Raw genomic sequence first — 26,817 nt, 5'->3', positions numbered from 1 at the left:
ACCTCAAAAGGGACATAGTTGGTCTAGTTCCCACCCAGACTTACCTGACCTCTCTCTTGTGTCCTTGAACCACAGACTGGTGGCCATATTGCTGGTTGGGAAGTGAGCGCTTGGAGTCCCTGTCTCCCTTTCTGCTCCTGCGGAAGTTTTTAGCTTCGGCTTGAGTCTCACAGGACCAAGGGCAGCCAGGTGGCGGTTGTGTCTGAGCTGCAGTGTGGGTTTTGAAGAACATGGGGCTTAGAGCTCTGGTGCTCAATGTTTATTTGTTGAATGAATCATAACACCTGAGGCCAGTCTGCAAGGTGGAGGTGTCTGGGTACAGGCCCTTGCCTCCCTCTCTCTGCCAATCTTCCCTTCTCTGTGCAATGCCAGTTGGTGTACCCTATGGCCTTGGCAGGTCCTTTACTCCCCTGACATCTGATTGAGAGCTGGGGATCCCCGTGAGCTGTGAGGAACCTCAGACCTGCCACCAGGGGGCATGAAGACACAGTATTCCAGGAAGCCTTTGGAGATGATGGTTTTGGATTTCTAATCGGGGATGTCTGTATTTTTCTAGTCCCAGGCTACTCTTCTTGGGGCTTAGAGGAATATGAAGAGGGGATTAAAGACATTCACTACACGTTTTTCTTTCCTGGAATTTCCCTAGAATTAAAGCATGCATGCCCAGTCTGCCCATTGTGGGAATGAACCCCAGCTCAGTAGCCAGAGGAGCCCCGGGGGTATGGTTTGACGACTTTAGACTTCTTGAAATGCAGTGGGACAGTCATAGTTCACTTGTCCAACCTTGCATTGGTTCTGGGGGGTCAGGAGTCTGGAGGAGTTGGGGGGTAAAGATGCTGTTCTAGTAATTACTACCCCCACGGCCATCCCATTGCAGAGAGTTAGGGACAGAGGGGCACTTTCAAGAGTGTCAAGAAGGTTCTGCCTTACTCTACCCCTTGACAACTCTTATCCAGCAGAGGCCTCTACGATGAAGAGTGGAGCTGACCCAGGGTAGGGCATGACATTCTCATTGCCACCTCCCCTGCTCCCAGGTGCCAGATGGCCAATCCTGGGACTTACGCATCTCTGTGTCCTAGAGGACCGATGTCCCATCTGTCTCTCTCCTAGGCTCTGCTCCAAGTCTATTGGCCTTTAGAGGTAGATCTGTGTTCCAGATAGGTAGTGTCCCTGTACCCTCCGTCTCTGTCACAAGAGAGTCTAGAGCGGTTTCCTGACAGCTTCCAGGTAGCAAGATGGCTCTGCCTACCCTTCCCATCCCAGGCTGTTGCGCTGTCAGCATCTAGTGACCTACCTCCCGCTCCAGGGAGAGGCTGCCCTCCACGTCTGGCACCACATGCTGCAGGGAGCAAGATGTGCTTGAACATGTCTGCACAGATGTGTGTGCTGCTGTGAGCAACCAGCTCTGGAATCTGGACTACTGGGTGTGAGTCTGAAAAGTGCCTGTGGGTCAGAGTGCAAAGAAGTGTCTGTGTGTCTGTGTGTGCCTAGTGTGCATGCACTTGTGTGCAGAGGTCTGAGGGTGCCCAGAATATCTTTCAGTGTGTATGTCTCTGTCCATATACATGTGTACCCAAATGTGTTTGGGGAAGGCTCCATTGATCCACACATGTATTGAGTGCCTTTCACATACCAGGCAATGCTGCAGGTTGCTGGGCATGTGATCATGAGCAAAGTAGGCCAATCACCCCGCCCTCTCAGAGTTCTGTTTCACTGGAGGCAGGTGGTGAGCAATAGATCTTAGATAAATTGTTAGTATCCCAGGACTCAGGAGGCAGAAGAAGTCTTACCACAAGTTCCAGGCTAGTCAGGGCTACATAGGGAGACCCCCATCTAAAAACAAAAATTGAATTATGCTAGATATATCAGATAAGAAAAATAGAGCCGGGTAAAAGGGATCCGGAATGCTGAAGGGTCTCAGATGATGTGTGTGACTATGTTTGAATATGCTTATGAATGTGCATGTGTGTGGCTGAGTGCATGCAAGCGTGTGTGTGTGTGTGTGTGTGTGTGTGTGTACATGCCTATTAGTTATCTACCCCCTAGGAATCCTGTCTAGGCCCTTGCAATCCAGTATGCCTCACTCAGCTCCCCTTTCTCAGGGAGCTGGCAGCCCCTCCCATCCCATTGCCAGGCCAGCTGACTCCCCAAACCGGTGAGACAGAATCCCAGCCAGTCTCCGCGTGGGCCCTCCAGCCCGTTCTCCCAGCTGCCACACCCTGTCCAAATGCTCTCACCTCACCTCGCCACCCCACCAGCTCTCCCATTCTCAACAGTATTCTGGGTGTAGGTGTGGGATGGGCAAAACACTGGGCTGTGACCTCACCCATTCAAACCAAACTCAAGAGATGCCACAGGAATGTTCTGGATCCAGAAACTGGATCCCATCTGTCTAAAAGCAGAACTCTGTAGTGCAGGGGGCCCCTCGGGTACCAGACTGGATCATTGTTACCCTCAAAACTGCCCCCCCTTATTCTAAGTGTGCTGGAGTGATGTTCAGAGAAGGGAAAGTGAAGTGTTATGATCTGAAGGAAGGTCAGATGGGAGGGAAAGGCCCTGGGCTTGGGGCTGACCCCTGGGGCCAAGGAAAAGAATGGGCTATTGCACCCTTACTGTGTTTAGCCTACAAGGAATTTGAAAGGGGAGAGTGAGGGAGGGAAGAGGGGAAGAAAAGAAGGTAGGAAAGACAGAAGGCAGCTTCCTAACCTCTGAGAGTGATGGTCAACAGAAGAATGAGAGTCCCATTAGCTCTCCCAAATCCCACTAACTTCCCTTCTCAGCTTGAAAATAATTTTTTTTGAGAGCTGGAGAGATGGCTCAGCGGTTAAGAGCAATGACTATTCTTCCAGAGGTCCCGAGTTCAATTCCCAGCAACCACATAGTGGCTTAGAACTGTCTATAATGCGATCCGATGCCTTCTTCTTCTGGCGTGTCTAAAGACAGCTGCAGTATACTCATATAAATAAAAAATAAATTAATTAAAAAGAATATTTTTAGCCACTCAAATTTAGTAGCTGGGTGTGGTTTCCACTTTTATGGCATTAATGTTTGTACTCACAAACTACTATGATGGGATCAGCCTTGAAAAGAACACTTAAGAAGGCTGGAGAGATGGTTCAACAGTTCAGAGCACCGGCTATTCTTCCAGAGGTCCTGGGTGATTCTCAGCATCCACATGGTAGCTCTGTACAATTGTCTGTACCTCCAGTTGCAGGGGACCTGATACCCCATTCTGTCATTTGTAGGTACTACACACATGTGGTACACAGACATACTTGCAGACAAAACACCCAGACATATAATACGACTTTAAAATCAAAAAGAGTTAGAATCCTTAATGTCTCATCTGATGTTGCCTGACTCTGAGAATAGTCTCTTCTGGGAACAAAGAAGGGGCCCTTCTCCATGTCAGATGGTCCTGTCAAGCTGGCTCTGGAGCGAATAACTTGACCTAACAAAGATCTGGTGACCACAGGGCCAAGGGCCATCATCCTTGTCTCCTAACTCCGGCCTTCCTCCAGGGCCTCTTTTATAGTGTCTCTCCAAGGCCAGTCCTGGAAAATGGCCCTGATTTCATGGATAGGGAAACTGAGGCCCCAAGAAGAGTCTAGGCTGGACTCCAGGTCCGGACCTAACTCTGATCCGCTTCCTTTTACGATCAAGTTCCAAGATGACCGGGGATGCATGGGAGTCTGCTGGGAGGCACAGCAAGCAGCCCCAGCTGAAACAAAAATCCCAGGCTCAAGCTATGGTCTAATCACCTCATAATCACTACCTCCCTGGGTCTCCGCTGGCGCCAAGGATTCCTGGATAGGATCTCTTTTGTCCCCTGAAACAGCCCTTGGTATAGAAGCATCTATTCTGCCCATGACTCAGGTAGGGAAACTGAGGCAAGGTTGTGCTTACTTGCCTGCCTTCCTCCCACATACATACACTTGACCCCTTGACTACCTGGAAGAGCTCTCTAAGAAAAGCAGAGGCCAAGGGAACTTGACATTTTCCAGTTTAGGTCATTGCTTCCATCTTTCCTTTAAAAAAAGAAAGAGATTCACCAGGCTGGGGGGGTCTGTCTCAGAGACTCTGCCCACCTTGCATGGAGCTCTTGAGTTCCATTCTCGGTACTATGTAAACCATGTATGATGATATGGAACTGTAAAGCCAGCACTCCGGAGGTAGAGGCAGGAGGTTCAAAAGTTCGAGATCACCCTCAACTGCATTGCAACTTCAAGGCCAGCCTGGGCTTTGCAAAATCCCTCTGGAAAAAAAGAGGAGGAGAAAGAGGGACTACTGCCATGTTCCTTGGATGAAGTCAGAGGTGACCATGCCTGAGTTCCTTCTTTGCCCCTTAACCACTTGGCTAAATTCTTAGGGTCTTCCTAGAGGAGGAGGAGGCTGGTAAGGGATGGGTTCAACCAGTCCCAAGTGGGAAGTCTAGCTTGTCTCCCCGGTTTGCCCAAGTGTGGGGTAGGTGGGGTTATTTGAGGGCCTCCCAATCACACAGAACCATTACACTGTTTTGCTATCTTGCAATGAGATTAGACGCTCCACCACAGGCCTAGGGTCAGGCCTGGAAGTCAGAAAATGCTTGTCTGATGTCTTTAACCCCTAGTAGCATCTCCATCACTGTGCTGTTTATTGATTTTTAATACCTTGGTATCCTCAAACATGGAAGAGTCTCGTGGTGTTGGGAGCTCCTGTTCCCAGCCTCTCACTCACACCCATCCAGTTGGCTTCTGTCCTTCACTCTTATCTACAGCTTGGCCCTGCCTCCCTCTCACACCCCCCCACATGCCCTCCCCCCTCACTACTTCCAGGTTCTCTGTTGGGATCATAAATTATCCATGAGCGGTAAGTTGGCTGCTGCTTCAACTGGAGCTGAAGTGCTGATGAAATATTCAAGGACCTCGACTCTCACATTCCCCAGGGGCCTGGCCCTAGATTCTGAGTGCTGCCCCAATTCCTACTGAGTCCCTGAGACCTTGGAGGGGTGCGTGGTGGTCTCTTTGTTTCATCCCGAACCCTGGCTCTATTTGCTGGGTACCGTTGGTGGTGACCTAGAAGAAATAAAGTCCAGGTCCTGGCTTAGAGCCTAGGAGGGTGTTCTAGGCATCTGCAGCCACACAGCAGCCATCCACCCTGGCTATCTAACCCCCAAACGTTCAAGTCTTACTTCAGATGACAGAAGTCAAGCCTGAAGAATCAGTCCCTGCTTCCTCCTCCCCCCCCCCCGACCCTACCCTCCCTGAGTTGAAAAGTGAGGTTGTTTGGGAGATGACCCAGTGGACAGGAAACAAAGGTTCTGTTTCCAGCTCTGCTATGCATTTGCTGTTCATGGGGCCTTAGACAAACCCCTCTCCTGGCTCAAACCTCAGTTTTCTCAGATGTGCATGAGAGTGAAGATCCATCTCTTTCTGAGAACTCCAGGGTGGGAGGTATGTGTGTGTGTGTGTGTGTGTGTGTGTGTGTGTGGTGTCCTGCAAGCAGGTGTGACCACATGCACAGGTGCTAGTTTGCTCAGGAGCGAGGGCCTGCCTATCTGTGGGAAGGACTCCTGGTTAGCACTGGCATCTCCCAGGGCTTGTGGAGGGGAGGGTGGAGGGAGGGGCAGGCAGGCTGGCAGGCTGGCAGGGCAGGTGGAGCCCCACCTGTGTCAGCCTGTGCTTGGAGTCGCCCAAGCCAGGAGCAGGAAGCTAGGTGACTCAGGTGGCAATGTCTCTCGCTTGTCCCTCCCTTCCCCCCTAAAACGACTCAAGTGGGATTTGCTGGTGGTTGCTCCAAGAAGTTCTCAAAAGACCCACTTCAGAGCATACCCACCACGTTACAAGCCTGTCTGAGACTTCACTGGTGGGGGTTTCGGGCGGAAGGGAACTAGCTGTTTTGGGACTTCATTCTAGAATAGAAGGAGAAGGGTTGTAGTAGTGGGTAAGGGGGACAGCCCAGGATAGACATTCTCTAAAGAGATCCAGGGTTCCTCTGGGCTGCCCTTCCCCCACCTCTGGTATCTGGCCCTGGCCCGTACTATTTCTGTTTCCCTATCTCTGTTTTCTTGTCTCCTTGTTTTCTTTTTGGCATTCCACCCCGCCCACATGCCTTGCTGCGAAGTGTCATGTCTGTCGCTAGAGCTACCTCTGTAATTAGGAGCCTTCCTTGGCTGGGAGCACACCCACAGGACTAGCTGTGGGCAGCATCTGGCCTCGAAGCTGCTCCACAGAACCAAGTGGCACAAAGAAGGCAGGAGTGCACCCACCCCTCCTGGAGAGACTCCTCCAGCAGGGCGTCCAGAGACTTCCAGGGTCTTCAGGCTGCTTGTGTCTCTGTGGATCCAGCCTTGAAGGGGTCATGCGGAACAAGCCCCGCCCCCAACATCCGTGGGCAGGGCCTGAAGGACCTGCGGAGGCTCGCAGATAGGCTGCAGATCGATATGAGTTTCTGAATCTGTTAAAAAAGCAATCCCAGCACAAGAGAACCCCCCACAATGGCCACCAAGGCCAGGAAGGACTTTAGAATTCTTGCTCTGTCAGAACATGATAGTCCCAGGGAGATTTGTCCCCAGCTTCCAGCCCTTGAGACATCTACCTTCCCTCCTGTCTTTGCTCATAACACAAAGCCACCTCCGGCCCTACACATGCGTGAAGACACAGGAGTTTGCGTATCCTCAGCTGCATCTTTCCTTCCCCCCAACTGAACTTGTGACTTCTTTGGCTTACCACCCAGAAGTGCCAGAACCTTTGGGACAGAGGGCTGTAGTGAAAGATTCACAGGCTAAGAAGCACCATCCATGCTGGACAAGGAACACCAGGGTTTCAGGTACCTGGTCTGCAAGGGCTGTGAGTTCTGCACAGCCTTCTCCCCTAGTTTGCCCTGGGTGGAGACTCAACCCCAGGATGGTTAGGACAGAAACGAAAAGCTGGAGCTTTTAGAGTATAGGACTGGGGACAGAAGGCCTCTTCCTGGGGCCAAAGGATGGCTCTGAACCTGGAATGATAGGTAAGCATGCTCATGACACCATTAGATTTTAATAGCTAGGGCAGAGGCCCCTGCATGATTTAAAGGTGGGTATTTCTTAGGCCACCTAAGGCTAAAAGGTCTTTGTATATGTGTCTGAGTATGTGTGTATTCTATAGGTCCAAATACAGCCGTCCATCAGAAGAGCCCTCCACTACATAAAAGCTAAGTTCTTTTTTTGTTTTGTTTTTTGAGACAGGGTTTCTCTGTGTAGCTCTGGCTGTCCTGGAACTCCTTTTGTAGACCAGGCTGGCCTCGAACTCAGAAATCCGCCTGCCTCTGCCTCCCGAGTACTGTGATCAAAGGCGTGCGCCACCACGCCCGGCTAAAAGCTAAGTTCTGATGAAGAACAGAAACACAGGCTGGAGAGATGGCTCAGTGCGTCGTAAAGGTGTTTTCTGTGCCTGCCTGGTAACCTAAGTTGAATCTCCAGAACCCACATTAGAAGCGTAAGGAATTGGGGAGCAGGGCAGGGGGGTATAGGGGGCATTGGGGATAGCATTTGAAATGTAAATGAAGAAAATATCTAATAAAAAAAAAAAGACAGAAAAAAAATGTAAGGAATTGTCACAAATTTGTCATATGACCTTCACAGGCAAGCTATGGCACACCCACCACCATCACGCATACACACGGTAATTAGAAGAAGAACAGAAACTCCTAGTCTGCTTCCTTATATGGCCCAGAGGCCTATCAGGAGACACGAGGAAGAAATGACATAAGCAGAGAAGGCGCTCTGACTGTTCTGCACACTATCTGATTGACGGTCACCTTTGCCTTAAAGAGGTTCTTCAATGCACAGTCCCTCATCTTGATCACTGGCTTCTGTCTCTGGGGAGCTTGGGATGGGCTGGCTGGTGTTCCTGACTCTCAGGCTCCGATGGGCTGCAAGGTTGAGTTAATCAGATATGTCTTGGTGACCCAAGGATTTAGTGCCTACTGAGCTCCGGGCAAGAGAAATGAGGCTAAACTGCAGGGGTACGAGTTGAAGGTAGACATCAGAAGAAACTCATCGCTATCAGAAAAAGGAGACAAGGGCATTTGCTATAAGGGAGACTGAAGAATTTCCCTTTTTTGGAGATTTGTCAAATACAAAAATTCTTGCCTTTAAAGGCTGGGAAGCAGAAGGTTGGGTTGGATGCCCTTGTCCCTCTCCTTCAAGTTCAAGCTGCAAAGGAGACCAATGGTCACAGCAACGCTCAGCTCTATTCCTGTGTGTCCCCTTCCCTCCAGGAGACCAAATCCCCTACGCAAAAGAACTGATTCCAGGAACAGCTATTTTCTGATTCCTTTATGTATCCTCAGATGCAGGCAAAGCCCTGGTGCCTTGGCAGGCACATAGTAGGAGATTAAGAAGTACACAGGAAGTGAATCCATCTGGGAGGAACTGGCTCTGTTTTCTACATTGGAGCCTCCACCCCGGGGGGTTTAGCTCTGGCCTCCGCAAAGTGCTGTGGCTTGTTACATACGAAGACAAGCAGCGGTGCCTTCTGTGGACACAGAGTTTATTCAGAAGCTCCAATCCTTCCTCCAATTCCACCTAGGCAACTCTAGCCTCCCCCTGCTGCCAATTGGCTGAAGTGAGGAGAAAGGCAGCAGAGAAACCTTCAAGGGGGTTGGAAGGGATGTGCGACTGGGTGGGAGGAATGGGGGAAGATGGAACCCTGGTAGAGGCAGCAGCTTGGGATGGTGAAGTCTTCCTGAGCCCTAGGCTGATCGCTGTGGAGTGTGGCAAGCAGACAGGTGGGCTCATGGATTAGGTAGAAATAAGGACCCCCAGGTAAGCTAGCAGGGGTGGGAGTCAGGGAAACAGCGGAGGGGAGGGGTCCTGGCAACTTGCCAAGTGCACCTACAACTGGATTAGGGATGCTGCTGTCTTCCTCTCCCTTCCAGGAAGAGTTATTGGCTGGAAGAGAACAAGTTAAGCCTCGTTCCTTTCTCTACTGGGGGAATGTGGTCAAAGGTACTGTTAGGGTATCTTCAGCTGGAGTTATTTTAGCCTGTAAGCTCTCGTGCATGTATGTGTGTGTGTGTGAGCGCGCGCGCGCGCATGCATGTGCGCGTGCGTGTGTGTTTGTGTGTGTGTGTGCGCGCGCGTGCGTGTGCATGTGTGTGTGCGCGCGCATGTGCGAGTGCGTGTGTGTGCATGTGTGTGTATGTGTGTGTTTGTGTGTGTGTGTGCTTTCGGGAAATCCTTTTCTAAACAGCCACTCCCCCAACTCCCACCCACACAAGCTGTTTCCTCTTGTCACTCTGTACGCTCTCTGAGAGTTAGGATACTTTTAATTTTCTGTGCAGCCAAGGTCTAAACTGGCGCGCCCAACATACCGTTGGTGCTCAGTACTCGAGTTGAACGAGTGAATGCCTTGGGTTCCATGTTACAGCCGCAACAGCAGTCATCAACCGCAGGAAGAAATACCCACATCTTCTTAGGCTACCTACTGAGTTCCTTTGGATGGCTCAACAGCCTTGTCTACTCTGAGGGGGCTTGCTGCCCCGCTTTGGTTTAGACCTCTGCTCCCTTTCTGTCCATCTAATGTCTGATTTTTCCCCCAAATCCATCAAAGTTTCCTTACACCATCATTTAATCTCCTTTGTCTGTTTCTCCCTGGAGCAGTATCCAACATACACACACACACACACACACACACACACCCCGCCACACACATCTGCTCTGGGACTTGAAATAAGAAGATGTCCGAGTTTAGAGTGCACCATATTTCCTAGACTTGACCTCTTTGGAGCTTAGTTTTAAAATCGCATTACATTTTATTTACTTTTATGTGTGTGGCACTTGTGCCAAAGCAGGAGATAAGAGGACAGAGGACAACCTGTGGGACTTGGCTGTCATCTCCCTCCATGAGGTTATCAGGCACAGGTTGTCACATCTGCACAACTGAGGCACCACACAAGCCCATTTAAAATATTCTTTTAACGTGGATCATTTCGAACCCACTTTGTAGACCAGGCTGGCCTCTAACTCACAGAGATCTGCCTGCCTCTGCATCCCTGAGTGCTGTGGTTAAAGGCCTGCGCCACCACTGCCTGGCTGCTCCAGCGCTTTTAAAGAACTATCTCAAAGAACTTTTAAACAACTGTTTCATTGGTTTAAATACTGGCATTCCCCGGCTGTTTAAGAGCTACTACAAAGCTTATTTCATTTAATCTCTCCAACCTAAGATAGAGAAAGCTAATGAACCCACTTTACAGAAGATACGGGGTGAAATGTACACTAACTGGCCTAAGGTCATACAAAGATTAAGGGGAGAACCCAAACCCAGGCCTTCTAATTCTAAACAGAAGGGATCAGGGAACACTCCATCTTTTGTAGGGGGGAGAAATCCCAACCTAGCACAAAGCCTATGAAATGCTTTACAAACATCTTATTACTACGTTGAGGCAAGAATGAATAAGCCTGACGCGGAGTTGGCTGGCTAGTGAAGGCGTCAGTCCTTTCCCATGCCTCCCCCTGACTCACCTGTTGGACAGGTAGGGGGAAGGGGAGAATGAGTCTTACCTGCTCAGGGCTAGGGTGGGGCAAGTCACGCCCCACCTGTTCCATTGGCTTTTACCTTAGTCTTACTGACAGCCCTCTGTCCAATCATAAAGAAGAAACTTTCTACTTGCCAATAGATGCAGAGTGAGGATGAGACCTCAAGTTGGCGTCCACCCCAGAGTCGAGTGGCAGTCCCTGGGGCCAATGGTGAGCGCATAAACAGAGGCGGCCGTGGTAGAGGTCCCGGCGCGAGGCTCCGCCCCTCGATGGGATAGTCAGGTTGAGCAGCCAGTGAGATAGCCTCAGAGGGTGGGAGTCTTCCCTAGGGGGCGGAGCTTCGAGGGGGCGAGAGGTGTGGCTTGGCTGTCAGGTCCCTTTGCCTTTTGTTCGGTTACTGAGTTGCTGCCTTGGCCAGAGTCCGGAGCAGCCGCCGCCCGAGCGCGCCGAGCTCAGTTCGCTACCCGCGCCGGCTCCCTCCCGGCCAGACCCGACCCCGACTCGGCTCAGACCGGCTCCACGCTCAGGTACACCCGATCGGGGTACGAATCACTGCGGGAGAGTAGGGACAGCAAGCGGCCGAGAGGCTGGTTCCAGCGGTTTCAAGGCAGGTGAGGGCGGGTGTCAGGGAGCGCATCCTACACCAGCGACAGGGGGCGCGCTGGGGTCTGGGGCGCGGGACCCTTGGGACAAGCAATCCGGGTTGGAGCGCCCCTCCAGGCTCGGTGAACCGCAGGTCTGAGAAGGGCAGGGAGGAACTAGGGCAGGTGCCTCGGAGTTCGCGCCTCCCCCAGGGCCAGCGGAGCTCGCCCGACGCGGCGTCCCTGACTCTCCCCTGGAGCTGACCGAGCAGACTTTGACCCGCTGGTCCTGGAGCCCACGGTGACAGGAATTTACCGCTCGGGAAACTTGCTGCCTAGTCTCTTTGGGGCCACCCTCACCGCACCCCACGCGTCATCCTCGCTTTCCCTCCCTCCCTACTCCCCCAGGCCTGGGTGGGGCCCTATTGTCTGCGCCCAGCTTTCCAAACTGTGGGGGCCGAGTGCACATTTTCCCAGGGACGCGATTCCCACCTGCTGAGCAGAGCAGGTGAGCGCTTGGAAGACGGAGGCCCTGCCCTGCAGCTCCAAGCTGGACCTGTGGCGCCTCCCTCCTCTCTAGTGTACGCCGGTCAATGCCTTCTCCAACGGAGGTGGGATAGGGTGACGGGGGAACTGGTGAAGGGTCTGGGCTCAGTGCCCTACCGATGTCTGACACTGGTGGCTTGGCCTGGAGTCTGGGCCGGTAGAGAAAATTAAGAAGCACTCGCCCAGCTTTTAGTACCTGTGGTTTCCAGAGTGCTGATAGGGAAACAGCAATATCTTTTGATTTCTGCCACCCATTCTTGTTGAGAAATCACTCCAAACAAACTTTCCAGGAGAAAGTAACCATGGGAGCCTTTTCTAGGATTTTCCCGTCTCCTTGTTGAGAGCTGATTCTAGCCTTGGTGGTACTCCTTGGAGGAAAAGAAAGTTCCCTTCCCCCAGTCAGCTCCAAGCTGAACGTAGGCCAGTGTGTGCGCTTTGACCCTGTTCTCCCTGCCCCCACCTCCATCCTGTTTGCCAGGCCCCTAAGGCCTGAGGTAGGGACCAATGGGGGTGGGGTGGGGGCGTTGCTGAAAGGGAAAGAGTCTTCTTCCTCCCCCTTTCACCCCCTCCCGAGACCACCACACCCCCTTATATGAGGCCTGCTATGTATCTGTTCTCCCAAGCTCTGCCCCTTTCCCAGGAATGGGGTTGGGACAGGGCTGGGTCAAACTAGGAGGATGAAGAAGAGTGATTAGGCTTTCCCTAACTCTCCCATTCCATCCCCCATTTTATTTAGCTGGCTGACAGTTGAGGCAGGCTAGCAGAGGGCAGGAATGTTGCTGGCCGGTCCGTTGGGTTTCTAGACTATGAAGGTGCATTCTTTCTAGAGGACTCGCCAGAAGTCCCTCCTCCACCCACTCTTTTCCTGAGTGTTTGGCGGGGAAAGTGGGACAGGAGGAAGCTTTTGCCGTGGAAGGTTTCTTCCCTGCCAGGCACCCTCAGGCTGCACAGCGTGATCGCGCCCCTCCCCTTGCCTCCCGTGTGCTGAGAGCTCTTCTCTGGCTGGAATTGTGAACTTCTACTCGCCCTTGCTGCACTGGTTTATACACACCCGAAGAGTGGCCTTTTCATAGGCATTTGGAGGCCCCTCCCCATCAGCCTTCTGGGGGGGGGGGACCGAGCAGGAATGCCAGCGCTAGCCTGGGGCAGAGAGAAGGTGGGGCGAGGGTCCTGAGCGCTGCTTGCTGTGACTCACCTGGAGGCCGCGGTCGCGCTTGGTTGGAGAGTAGGGATGGCAGACTAGACTCACCCCTGGAGGAACCCCCTTAGGTCCTGTCGGGAGGGTAACGTAAGTGTGACCACCACCAGGAAGCACGGGGCGGAGGGGGCGATGCTGGGGACATGCTGTTTAGGCCCCTGCAACCTGTCTCCCCTCCTCTCTGTGCCAAGGTGGGGGAGGGGAAGGCATTGTAATTACATGAGCTAAATGATTAGTTTAGCTAATTTGATTGGTTCGCGGCTGTGATGAAAAGACCGTATTGAGGAAGTGTGGCTGGGAGCTGCCCGGCCCAAGCTGGCTTCTGACCGGACAGGAGGGAGGGGAAGCCAAGGTAGGATCCGATTAGTCATTTCTTGCCAGATCAAGTCTGGGCTTGGGTGACAGGAGCCTCCCCCGCACCCGAGCTCCACCCCATTCCCTCTGGAGCCGCCGTCTGGCCTGCTAAGGTCGGGCTTGGAGAATGCAGCCTGTGGGAACGGAAGGTCAGGCGGAGCCTGATTGACTGATTTCCTTCCTGGGGGCCCACGGGCCATGGCCCTGGAGAGGAAGTCCTGTCCTCCTGCAGAGCTACTTTAGAACAAGGTGGCACATTTGGCTGGTCCACAGAAGGACAGCGATCTGGATAGTCTAAGGGGGCAGCTCCAAGAGTTGGGACACGGACTTGGACTGAAGCTACCCTGAGTCTCCGAACAGTGTGTCCTTACCTTCGCGGCCTGGGTCAGGGCACCTTGCTTCTTAGGCTCAGTGACCTCAGGAATAAATAAACCTAGCTGCCCAGAAAATACTTGATTGATGGTCACTCAAAGCCAGAAGACGATCTGGTAACCAAGCTCTTTCACAATGGTTCTCACTAATCATGCTTACAGAGGCAGCGGCAGTTGCCTGCCGTCTTCCTCAACAACTCAGGGAAAGTTAGCAACTTGCCCAGTGGTGCACAGCCAGACTCCAGAAAGGGCTAGGATTTCTCCACCCATCCCCCCCTTTTCTTTTGGGTGATAAGGACCAAATCCATCCCGGACCTTGCACCAGCATAGACAAGCACTTTCCTATGGAATCCATCATCAGCCCTGGAAGCACACCCCCCTCCCTTTCTTGGCAGAGTCTCATGTAGCCTAGGCTAGCCCTTGAGGTTGACCTTGAACTACTTCTTTTCTTATCTTTTCTTTTTGAAGACCGGGTCTCGATGTGCAGCCCTGGCTGGCCTAGAACTTGCTATCTAGACTAGGGGTCCTCAAGCTCACAGAGACCCAGCAGCCTGTGCTCCCTGGGATAACAGTAAAACATCCGTCATCATCTTATTTATTTGGTGTGTGCCTGTGTGTTTGAGCATGCACAGGACACAGCACATCTGTGGGGATCAGAGGACAACTTTCAGGGGGTTTCTTTTCCTTCCACCCTGTGGGTCCTGTGGGTCCTGTGGGTCCAATTTAGCTTTAACCTAATCAGCCATCCCTCAGCTATTCAGACCTCTCAAGTACTGGCATTATAGGCATGTAGCACTGGCTTACACCATGCCGGGGATCGAACCCAGAGCTACGGATATGTATGCTAGGCCACCGCTCTACCTCTTTAGCCCTAAATGGAAGTTTTCTCCTGCCCCCTTTGGAGGGCCTCAGCTCCAAGGATAGAAGGGAATTTAGGAGAGCTCTGCTAGACGTGTGGGGGCGGTGAAGGCGGGACAGGTTTGTCAGGTGGGAGTGACTCATCACCCTGGCTGCCTGGGACTCTGAAACCTCACTGTGGTCGGTGGTAAGGCCTCAAGGCTGGGAGCTGTGAGGGTCTAAGGGGAGACCAGAGGGGAGGACAGCATGGCTCAGAGCTTTCTGGGCTGGACCCCGGAGAGGATGTGGGAGCCACCTGCTTCACTAGTGTCTGTGGCTTTGCCAAGTTAAAGAGGGGGCGGGGTGCTCTCTGGAGAATAGAGACACATGAGTCAGATTTAGGCTTGGGTGAGAGTCCTGCTGGATCATGCCAGGTTGCACAACCAGGCTGCTTGGAGAGGAGCTTTCTACCGTCCTGTCCTGGCTGGAGACCCTAGCATCTGCGCTACGCTAGGAAAGCTCCACTGGAGGGTATTCCTGTGGGAGTAGGGTGAGAGGTTGTGGGGGGTGCCTGTCAGCCAGAGCCCTAGTCCTCAAGGGAGGATTTGGTGGCTCATGGTCTTCTTAGGTATGACTGATTTGGACCCCTCTGCCAACCCAGCACCTGGCACCAGAATGGGAAACTGGGGCCTGCGTACTGGGACATCCTGAAGACCGAGGCTCTTACTACCAAGATCTTCAGATCAGGATGGAACCAGGGCGTGTTTACCTCTCTTAGAGAAGAGACCCCCTAAGCAAGGAGCCTTGCCTGGGAAGCACAGAGGGCCAATGAAGTCATTCTGGCAGATTACCACACAGAGTAATTTGGGCTGGTGGCTTTCTAGCACCCTGAGGCCAACAGGGACAAGGTGGGTGGGGGTGGGGGTGGGACACACAGATGTCCTTATGAAGAGGCTAGACAGAGAAAAAAGACTTCCTATCCAGAAGACAGTGTCAGATTCCCCCCGCCCCCCCCACCCCCCCACCTCGCAAGCAGAGTTATAGAAGATTGTGAGCTGCCATATGGGTTCTGGGAACTGGTCTGGGTCCTCTCCAAGAGCAGTAAGTGCTCTTAACGGCTGAGACATCTCTCCAGCTCTGGGTGGGAGGTCTTCACTTCAAAAGGAAAAGGAGAAGCAGGTGGAGGCTCACAGCAGAGTCTCCTCTGGAGAGGGCCACCCTTGCCCAGGAGGCACTTCCTGTGGGTGAAGAGTCAGTCTGAGACCTTCTGAGTCCTCAGAGGAAACTTTTTGTTTGGGGACTTTGGGAAGAAGAACCCACAGGGCCGAATGGAAACCCAGTGTCTGGCAGCTGGCTGGCCCAGTAACTCTGAAAGAAAAAGGTAGTGAGATGGGGCGGGACAGGTCACTGGGATTCGTGTCTCTGCAGGTGACGGACACCCTGAAGCCTTTCTCTTGGGACATGGTTGACTGTCCCATTTTCCAGCAACTTCCTGGGCTAGATTCAGAGGGAGGGAGGGAGGGAGGGAGGGAGAGAGAGAGAGAGAGAGAGAGAGAGAGGAGACAGAAGAGAGAGTTCTTTGACCATCTGCTTGTGCTAGCCTCCTGGCCTCTTAACTTTTGGTTGGCCGCAGAGGAGGGCGCTCAGCTTTCTCTGCGGTTTCCCAGTGTGGAGAGAGATCTTATGTCTAGTGATGGCGAGAAGAGGCCAGGCAATTGACAAACTGCCTCACTGTGGGTTGTCTCTCTGTCACTGTCAGCATCAAAGGCTTGCTCCACCATGCTCAGTTGGTCTTTTTTTTTTTTTTTTTTTCTCATGACAGGGTTTCTCTGTGTAGCCCTGGCTGTCCTGGAACTCACCTTGTAGTCCAGGCTGGCCTTCAACTCTTTCTTGCCCTTGCTTCTGGAGTGCTAGGCTCAAAGGCATGCGCCATCACTGGCTGTCCGATCGCTGTTTATTTATTTATTTATTTATTTGAGGCCGGTTGTGGTGGCACACACTGGTAGGATTTGCTGAAGGAGGCAGAGGCAGAAGGATCACGAGTTCGAGGCCAGCCTGGGCTACACATTTAAAAAAAAAAAAGAAAAGAAAAGAAAAAAATTGAGGAATGCACAGAAATTTGTGAGAATAAAAAGCTGTCTTTAAGACGGGCATGGTGGCGCATGCGTTTGATCCCAGCACTCGGGAGGCAGAGGCAGGCAGATTTCTGAGTTTGAGGCCAGCCTGGTCTACAGAGTGAGTTCCAGGACAGTCAGGGCTATACAGAGAAACCCTGTCTCGAAAAAAACCAAAAAAAAAGAAAAGTTGTCTTTAATCTGAACAGTGTGACAGGTAAGGCAGCCCCCCTCCCCTCCCTCCCTCCTCTCCTCTCCTCTTGACCTTCCACCTCCATGTGAGCTCTGTATACAGAGGTGAGCTGCCCGATACAGAAATTAGAACCCAGGGAGGGCTTCCGGGCATGCCATACAAGCACTTCACTCTGAAGCCGCTCATCCACGAAGCCCTCCTATGCCCTCAGCATGGCAATTTTTATTTTTCCAAACATGTATTTATTTCAGGGGGGTGTTGCCGCACACAGGCTGAAGTCAAAGAGCAACTTGCAAGAGTCGGTTCTGTCCCTCTGCCATGCGGATTAAATTCAAGCCATCCGGCTATGGTGCAGGCAGGCACCTTTACCTGCTAAACCATCTTAGCAGCCCCAACCAAGGCATTTGCCTGAAGCCTTGCAAAGCTTTTCCTTGCTGCGGCCTGTGTTGCCCGGGGGACTAAGGGTTCAGGTTCTTCCTGTCCAGCCCTACCCCTGCAACATCCTACTCTAACTGGTTAGCATCCAGCTGCTGTTAATGGGACTGCCTAAGCCCCAGTGGTGCTGGCCTGTGGCTTGTAACAGCTGGAGTAATTTTCCACTCCCAGGAGTCCTGGTTCATATGCTGGCCTGGGATGCTGGCCTCATCAGGGATGCAGCTGGAGCCCTCCATTAGGGGAACCCTGAGGTTCCCTAGGTCAGGCCACTTCCCTCTGCGACATAGCCCCCTCCATTTTCCCACCCGGCTCTGTTTGCTTTGGGAAGCAGCCCAGAAGAGGACAAACAGCAGCTGGGTCATGGCCTGAACCTCTCCCACTCCAGACCTTCTCAGCCATCGTCTGGCCTGGGCTGCCCTCCAGGCTGGAAGTGAGAATGTTCCTTTGAAACGTCCCTTGTCTTCTCCGGTCCTCAGCGTTGGCCATGCGCGAGTCGCTTGTGCTGTCTCGCTGACCAGTGTGGGCCATTCCGGTGATGGAGATCATGGTGTCTGCCCAGGAGCCTCTCACCGTGATAGAATGGGGCGCTGGGCGGGACAGTGAGGGGTTCCCTCGTGGAATCAGCAGACTCTAGGAGTTTCTACGTCTGACTGTGCGAACCATGACAGTGTGTGTTTCTCTCTGCCCTGGGGACCGCTGGCAGTATCTCAGCTGGATCCAGAAGTACTGAGAAGGGAAGCTTAGGGCCGGTGTCCTCTCTAAGCCCTCACCCTGAGGTGGGGACTGGCTACTGCTTGGGTGGCAGCTGTGTTCAGGTCTGAGGAAAAGGGGTCCCATGACTATGTAAATGGTTTGACTTGCCCAAAGGCCCACAGCCAGTTAGGTGATGGCTCTGATGGGGACCCTTTGCAAAGATGCTTACCTCTCCGCTCTCCTGCTTTGATGTAAGCCTGTGGGTCTGGGGGGGGGGTGCATAGGGTACCAACCTTAGCCGGAAGGACCTCCAGGGGAGCCCAGCTTTGCCTGCCATGTGTGGCCCCATGCTTTGTTTCTGCATCTGGGTCCAGCCCAGCCTCTCAGGCAGCCCGCTCCTGAGCCTGTTTCTAGGTGTTTTACTGTCACTTAGCAGCCCAGCTTGGCTGTGCCTGTTGCTTGACTGTCCCTGCAGGTGCTGGCTAGGTCGGAGGCTGCTGTCACTCTTGGTGGGGTTATTTTTAAAGTCAGGACTGACTGGGCGTCATTCTGCTGGACAGCTTGGACGGAGGGTGTGTGGTGCCAGCACCCCAGCTGGCTGTAGGGAAGAACAGGCATGAAAGGCGGGGCTCTTACCCCCAGTCTGGAGCCAGTGGGGGAAGGGCCCCTTGCGTACCCTTCAAGGGCCTGTGTCTTCTCTCTTCCTGCCCTCCTCCTACTCCACCCTGTGATCTCTAAGCTGGCGTCTTCCTCCCTGCCACCAACAATGGAGCAGAGTCCCACTGCTAAACAAAGGTCCCCCTTTTCAACTCGGAAACCCGCCCTGTCCCTGTCTCTGTCTCTACCCATCTCTGGCCCAGTGCCTGGGCAGGGCCCCACCACTGTCTCGCTCACTTCCACCCTGGTTCAGTCCAGGACCCATTGCAGAAGGTCTGACCTGTGTGTCCAGGGTGAAGAATGCTGAGACTAAATTGGGTGCGGCCTCTCCACCCCGAGAATGGCCAAACCTGTACTTTTGCTTGTGGAAGAATTTCCCAGGCTCTCTTGAGTTGGTAGGGAGAAAGGTGAAATTGATTGACCATCCTGTCTGATGGCTGACTACCAGCCTTTCGGTTACAAGAGTAGCTAGCTGCCTCTAGCTGTGAAGAGTTCTGGTGTGTCCCCTCTCTGAGCTGCCTTCTACTCTATCTTGCCCACTCTTAGCCTTCCCTTCACTCACACAGGAACCCTAGCGTCTTATTAGAATCTGGCACATCAGTGTTTCTTCTGAGATCACGGGACCAGCCTTTCTCAGATTTAAAAACACCCAATGCTGGGCCGTGGTGGCACACACCTTTAATCCCAGCACTTGGGAGGCAAAGGCAGGTGGATTTCTGAGTTTGAGGCCAGCCTGGTCTACAGAGTGAGTTCCAGGACAGAGAGGTTTCTACACAGAGAAACCCTGTCTTGAAAAAAAAAAAAAAAAAACCAAAAACCAAAAAAAAATGAAATAACAAAAAAAAACCCTGTCAAAAAAAAAAAAAAAAAAAAAAAAACACCCAAAGGGACTGGAGAGACGCCTCAGCGATTAAGAGCACCAGCAGCTCTTCTAGAGGTCTGGAGTTCAGTTCCTAGCACTCACACGGCAGCTCACCACCGTCTGTAACTCCATCTTCAGAGGCTCTGACACCCTCACACAGACATGCATGCAGGCAAAACACCAGTGCACATTAAAAATAAATCCTTCGGGGCTGGTGAGATGGCTCAGCAGGTAAGAGCACCCGTCTGCTCTTCCAAAGGTCCTGAGTTCAAATCCCAGCAACCACATGGTGGCTCACAACCATCCATAACGAGATCTGGCGCCCTCTTCTGGAGTATCTGAAGACAGCTATAGTGTACTTACATATAAATAAATAAATCTTTAAAAATAAATAAATAAATAAATCCTTCAAAACAAAGCAAAAACACCCAGAGATTCCCAGCATATATGGTAGAGCTGAGATCCTAATCTGACCAATGCATAGGTGGGAGGTCCTCCACCTGTGATCACCCTCATCCTCATGTTCCCCTTCCTCCCATTGGTCAGAGGGCTCAGCTTCTCCCAGACTCTAAGAAGTGAACTGAATCCCAGTCCGCCATTAAGACAGACCCAGCATTGAGCAAAATGCCACCATTTCTGCAGCCTGGAGCCTCTGTTTCCCCACCTGTAAACTGAGAATCAGCAGAGGCCTACCAGCAGGGTTGGAAGTCATTGGCTATTAAAGAACTGGATGCTTGCCCTCTGATATGCTTTGACCTCTGCCTGGCCCTGGGCAGCTTTCCAGCCCTTTGCTTCCCTTGGCTCCAGGCCTGGCCAGCTGGGCCTGAGGAGCAGCCTGTGAGTGAACCCCTCTCCTGAGGCTACCCTCGACCTCAGTGCTCCTGTCTGATCTGAGGCTGGTCCCTGGTTTAAGATGAGCCTTCTCCCATCTCTCTGGGTCCTAGATGGCTGGTGGTGTGGCTATCTCAGTGGAAGGCAGCTTTGTGGTTGGACTAAGGAGTTCATGTCTACCAGGGCAGGTCTTCCTCACCTTCTTGGACCCTACGCTTTGCCTCTATTGGGCACTGGAGGGTCAGCATCTGTGAGTTTCACCTTCTCAAGAGCTCAGGGTTCAGGTTTTTTTTTTTTTTTTTTAAAGTTTTATTTATTTATTATATTTAAGTACACTGTAGCTGTCTTCAGACACTCCAGGAGAGGGCGTCAGATGTTGTTACAGATGGTTGTGAGCCACCATGTGGTTGCTGGGATTTGAACTCCGGACCTTTGGAAGAGCAGTTGGGTGCTCTTACCCACTGAGCCATCTCACCAGCCCTCAGGTTTTTTTGTTTGTTTGTTTGTTTTTCTTCTTCCAAAGATGATTTCTGGGACCCACTCACCCCTCCCAAGCTCCTCAAGTTCTCTCTTTGGGAGCCATCCTTGGGGCAGAGGATGGGACAGGTTGGAGAGAGGCAGGATTTTCTTGAGCTGGCCTCCAAGCTCCTGATTTCCTTCTGCTCCCTGCTGGAGCGGGGAGGAGGGGAGCATGAGAAGGGAGGAGGGAGGACGGGAGAGTGCGGTGGTAGGGTGGTGAGGCAGTATTCTAAAATAGCTACTCCAGGCAAGTGTCTGGGAGCAGCTGTGCACATCTGGTGACACAGAGCCTGCTGTCGGTGGCCTGGGCCTGCTGCTGTTTATCAACCCCAAACGAAACTCTGAGTCAGCCGGGATGGCGGGATGGCGGGAAGGGAGGAAGGTGGCAGCTGGGCGCTGGTGCTGCTCCTGCCTCTGTTTGTTTTAGGACAGCTTGTGGCAGGGGAGGGGCTGTGCGTCCCAAAATGGCTGGGAGAACATTCATCAACCTTTCCGGTTTGAGTTGTTTTTTTTTTTTTTCCTCTTTGAAACAGTGTCTCCTTTTGTAGCTGGTCTCCCACTGGCGAACCTTCTATCCTAGTCTCCTGGGTACTGGCATGACAGGCGTGTTCTACCATGCCCCTCTGTCGTCACATGCTCTGAAAGGTGGGGCTGGGGCTGTCATTGGGAAGAGGCCCCTGATTCTCTTTGTTCCTGGGGTGGCGCCTTTCAGTACACCAGCTGCCCCACCCTAATTTTTGCAGGTCCCCCATCATGGTGGAACAACCTGTTTGAGAATTGCTGGGCACCACCCCGTTTTATGAGTGGGCTCTGTTCATTCTCTGAGGCAGTATTGCAGTATTGGAGTGTAGAGGCGGAAGACTTAAGCATCAAGCTTGCTTATGCCTGGTCCCTTCTCTGGTCCCATTTCTAGCCAGTTTCCACATCTATAAGCTGGGGAGCAAAGCTCTGAAACCCACGTGTAAGGCTGATGGCATTTGTGAGGGCTCTGGAGGCATGTGTTAAGGGTGTGAGCACATAGTAGGTCTCTCTCCATGATTGTATGTAGGTGGTGGTGGTTGCGGTAGGGTCAGTGCCCATGACGGTGGAGGCAAACAAATGGGGAGCCCACATCAAGTAGGTGCAGATGCCCATGGGCCTTAACATGGCCCCAAGCTCTCAGAACAGGGTGAGAGTCCTTATCAGCAGTGACCACCCCAGAGGGCCTGTCCTACTCCGTGCTGCTAGCCCTGGTTCCAGGAAGTGAACGATGAACGAACACCCTAGGGGTGAGGCAGTTAGGACAGCAACAACCTGGTCCCCAACAGTGAACACCTACTAAGTGCTGTCACCATAGCAAGTCCTTCCCAAGTGCTATCTATCCTCACAGCTATTCAGTTGAGCATGGTGGAATGTGAGTTTGAAGCCCCTGGCACCCAACGAGAGGTGGATTGGCAAGGGAGTAGTTTGCCAAGATTTGAAACAGGTCTATAGAACTCAGAAGGCTGGGAAAGCTGGGAGCTGGAGGAGAGGAAGCCCTGGTTAAGTTTGACCTTCTGGAATATGAGATTCAGGAACTCTTGAGGGAGCCCTGGACTTCCCAGAGAAACCTGTCGGACAGCTTCCCCGCCCCACCCAGTCTCTCATCCAATGGCTGATGGTGTGCTACAGCCTCTGCAACCTTTCCCAGGGGAGTCCAGTGGAGTAAGGGCAGGTCTACGGAGCAGCTCAGCAGCTGTCTGAAACCCTTAGTTCCTTTTCTACTGGAAATGCTGGGTGGGGGCAGACTGGTGAGTGAGCCAGGGCTAGGCGGGAGGGATCCGGCTGTTCCTGTCTCCACACCAGAGCTGGAGAATGCAAAAAAAAACAAAAAAAAACAAAACAAAAAAACGGGGAGCTTATCCGTAATGGCCGCACTGCAGCCCTACTGTGCCCCACGCCGTCTTTTGGGCTGGGTGCCCTTTCGTGTCACACCTGCACCTGGCTGTCTGCAACCCTCTGAGGCCCTTGAGGCTATGGTAGGGCTCCAGGAGAAGGGTAGATTGCAGGGGTGAGGGCTACAGCTGAGTTGAAACTGGGGGAAATGGTGTCCCCCTAGCCAGCTGACATCGTGCTCCTGTTTTTTTGTCTTCAGCAGCCACCATGGAGGTGATGAACCTTATTGAGCAGCCCATCAAGGTGACGGAGTGGCAGCAGACATACACCTATGACTCGGGCATCCACTCCGGCGTCAATACCTGCGTGCCCTCTGTGAGCAGCAAGGTCATCATGGATGAGGACGACGCCTGCGGCAGACAGTACACACTCAAGAAGACGACCACCTATACACAAGGGGTGCCACAGAGCCAAGGTCTGGGCTCTGGGGTTGTTTTCCGAGACAGAGGTTCTCTGTGTGGCCCTGGAACGCCTCTGTAGATCAGGCTGGTTTTGAACTCACAGAGATCTGCCTGCCTCCATCTCCCGAGTGCTGGAATGCACCACCACCACGCCTGGCTTCACAGTTCCCACTCTTGAGGACACGGGGAGTCTGAAGGGGACATGTGGCGACCCAGGGATAGATACAGACGTCACCCCAGGGAATTCTGAATGTGTAGGGAAGCATAGGTGCTGACCCAGGGTGCTATTGGAGCCCAAAGTTTTTGGCTTCTGGGATCTCAGGAATGTAATAAGGAGACTTTATTGATACCCCTCGGGGTGGGGGGGCTGGCAAGATCTGGAGATTGCTGGGAAGATATATTCTTTTCACTCCAGGAACCTCATGTCTGATGAGAAAGACAGGGAATATTCGCCCCCCCCCACACACACACCCAGGGTTCAAGCTTGACTGGGCTAGCACATGCCGTACAGATGTACTAAGGACAGGCATGGGGAAGCTGATTCAGTTACAGGCTCCTGTCGCAAAGGCCAATACTCTACCAGTCCAGGTGTTCCCTTCCCTTCTGGGACAAAGGTGCACACGGCTTTAGGACTGTCATTCGCAGATGCCCCCAGGGCCCTCAACCTCCCAGGGGATGAGATTTGGGGCCTGGACAGTTGCAGGATGAGTTGTGGCTGGTTAGGGCTCTATGAACTGAACCCCTGTGTCCCAGGTCTTCTTCCTGGGCTGTGCAGGCAGGAACCTCTCTGTGCCCGGCTGGGCCAGTGTACTCCTAGGAGCGAAAGGAAAGTGTATAGGTGGGAGAGCCCTATAGGCAGCTTCTCCTTCCCCATTAGTTAGAGAATGACCTTGTTCCCGCCCTCTCTACTAGGGCATTGGGACCTTGGCCACAACAGGGCTATATGGCTATATGGGACTTTTTCTTCTAATAGCCCCAGCCTACCCAGAGGGAGAACCCAGTGTTTCCCTTGAGGACTTTGCTCCTGTCTTCTCAAAGCCAGCCTTCTGTCCTGTCTCTTGATTGGCTGTGTGGTCTTGGCTGATGCTCGGGGACTCCTTTTGGCCCCCTGTTCAGAGAGAGAGTTGCCACTCAGTAGAGGATGAGTTGTGTAATTAGACTGAGGAAGTTTAGCTCGTCTAATCTCGTGATTGGCTGCCCTGCTCATTACGGGAGGAACTGCAGGGCTCTGGGCTCTTGGGTTCACTGCTTTTATGGCCTCAGTGTCCTGAAAAGTGGAGATCGAATTGTACTTGCCCCGTGAGATTATCGTTGACAGATGGAATAAGGTGCTTAACACACTTTCAGGCACACAGGCACTCCACCACTAGGTATTCCCTTTTGTCTGTCATTTATGTGTGTGTGTCGGTGTGCACATATGTGCACAGGAACCCCGGGAGACCAGAAGGTGTCCTTTGGAGCCTTTAGAGCTGGAGTTACGTTGTTTGTGAGCTACCTGATGTGGGTGCAGGGATCGGAACTCTGACCCTCGTGATAAAACGGCAGTACCCTTAGCCACCTCTCCAGCCCCTGGTTTTGTTTTTGAGACAAAGTCTCATGTAGGCTAGGCTGTCTTAAACTCACTGTGTAGCCAAGGATGCCCTTCAACTTCTGATCCTCTTGCTGCCACTTCAGGAGGAGTGTGATTGCATGAGTGTGCCACCATGCCTGCTTTTATTCATTGCTGGGAGCAGAACCCTGTTAGGCAAGCATTCTACCAACTGAGCTACACATCCAGCCAAAACCACTGAGCTGGCCATCGTAGCAAAAGTATATGATGTCCCAGCTACTTGGTAGGCTGAAGCAGGATTAGATCTACCTGAGTATGAAGTAAGTTCAAAGCCAACTTGGGAAACTTAAAATAGTTTTAATTTTTTAAGTGTGTGAGTGTGTTCCTGCATATATATATATATATATATATATATATATATATATATATATATATATATATGTATATATATATATACACCAAGTGGGTGCAGTGCATATGGTGGCCAGAAGAGGGCGCTAGGACCTGGAACTGGAGTTAGCTATGTCTGTGAGCCACCACATAGGTGCTAGGAATGGACCCTGTGTCCTCTGTAAAAGCAGTCTGTGCTCTTAATGGCAGAACCATTTCTCCAGCCCCTAATTTTTTTTTTTAGGCTAGGAATATAGCTCAGTAGTAGAGTGCTTGCTGAACAAATGTGCAGCCCTACGTTTACCTCCTAGAACTGTATTGCAATAAATACATATTCTGCTGCAGACATTTTTGTAATGATAGGTATCCGACACGAGTCTTTTAGAAGCAAATCATAGCTGTGATCTTAGTGTCAGAGAGTTGGATGAGCTAGGTGGGCCTCATGCTATCAATGGGATGATACGGGCTAGGGCGATGATGACCCTGGTCAGGTTCAGAATCACGAGTGATGCCCCGTACTTTGGAAGAACATAAGGCAGCTCGGAGCCACATCTTCAAGGCTTACCTTGCTCTTCAGGGTCCCCTTAAAATCTCCTGTAGCTCAGTCCTTGTGTCATTTGGCTTTCAGGTGACCTGGAGTACCAGATGTCCACGACGGCCAGAGCCAAGCGGGTGCGGGAGGCCATGTGTCCAGGGGTCTCAGGCGAGGACAGTTCTCTACTGCTGGCCACCCAGGTGGAGGGGCAGACGACCAATCTGCAGCGCCTGGCCGAGCCATCCCAGTTGCTCAAGTCGGCCATCGTCCATCTCATCAACTACCAGGATGATGCAGAGCTGGCCACCCGGGCTCTGCCTGAGCTCACCAAGCTGCTCAACGATGAGGACCCGGTCTGTGAAGGGCCTGGAGGTGGGGTGGGATGGAGCTGGCTGTCCCCAGAGGCATGGGTCATCTAAGGATGCCCTGGCCTTTGCCTTCCTTCCCTCTGTGGAGGAGGAGCCTGGGGCTGTCTGCTCAAGGTCTCACACACTTCCTCCAGGTAGTGGTGACCAAGGCGGCTATGATCGTGAACCAGCTGTCCAAGAAGGAAGCGTCCCGCCGTGCCCTAATGGGCTCGCCGCAGCTGGTGGCGGCGGTGGTGCGGACCATGCAGAACACCAGTGACCTGGATACAGCCCGGTGTACCACCAGTATCCTACACAACCTCTCCCACCACCGAGAGGGCTTGCTCGCCATCTTCAAGTCTGGAGGCATCCCCGCCCTAGTCCGAATGCTCAGGTACTTCTTGACAGCGTGGGAGCCAGGGGCCTCCCAGACTCTGTTTTCTGGGCTTCCAATACAAGTTGTTACAAAGAATAGTTAAGAGTGTCCAAAGGCAGAGCTTTGACAACTCTGGGGGTGGAGCTTTGACAATTGAGTAGACTTGGTCAGAATAGATGAGGGGCAGGTTATCCTGGCCAGAGAGAAGGGCATGGCTGACCCCCACCCAGTCGTGCTTCCTCCCCACCCCGAGGCCTTGTACTGATGTGAATGGGAGTTGAGGGTAGAAGCCGATTTCACTCCCCTCTGATCCTCTCCCAGAGCTTCTCCTATATGACCTTACACACAATAGTGACTCAGCTGCCCAGGGACCTAGCATGTAATTAGCACCATGCGGGACCTCAGATGCGGGAGTAGAGAGAAGATGCGCAGTGTGCTGGTGTATTTAAGAATAGGGCTGGCGAACTAACCAGTACCCCCTGGGTTTGTGTTTCTAGCTGCATATGTAGCAGAAGATGGCCTAATCGGCCATCAGTGGGAATAGAGGCTCCTTGGTCTTCCAAACTCTATATGACCTAGCACAAGGCAAGGCCTGGGCCAAGTAGTGGGAGTGGGT

At 52.5% G+C, this 26,817-nt stretch overlaps 1 protein-coding gene across 3 annotated transcripts in view; it reads left to right on the top strand.

Moving 5' to 3' along the window:
* The first annotated feature begins 10,846 nt into the window (after positions 1 to 10,846).
* Jup (junction plakoglobin) overlaps positions 10,847 to 26,817 on the top strand; it is a 27,130-nt gene continuing 11,159 nt past the window's right edge. Inside the window, exons 1-4 of one of the 3 annotated variants that reach the window (XM_021211572.2) lie at positions 10,847 to 11,025; positions 22,803 to 23,018; positions 25,572 to 25,831; positions 25,981 to 26,219. In XM_021211572.2, coding sequence (XP_021067231.1) covers positions 22,811 to 23,018; positions 25,572 to 25,831; positions 25,981 to 26,219 — 707 coding nt within the window. In that variant the 5' untranslated portion in view covers positions 10,847 to 11,025; positions 22,803 to 22,810. Of the gene's footprint in view, positions 11,110 to 22,802; positions 23,019 to 25,571; positions 25,832 to 25,980; positions 26,220 to 26,817 lie in introns of all 3 variants that reach the window. The other 2 variants (XM_021211573.2, XM_029546066.1) reach the window with 2 other exon arrangements.

Source organism: Mus pahari, chromosome 14, assembly GCF_900095145.1.
Source record: "Mus pahari chromosome 14, PAHARI_EIJ_v1.1, whole genome shotgun sequence".
Lineage (NCBI taxonomy): Eukaryota > Metazoa > Chordata > Mammalia > Rodentia > Muridae > Mus > Mus pahari.
This window is presented reverse-complemented; position numbering and strand designations above follow the sequence as displayed.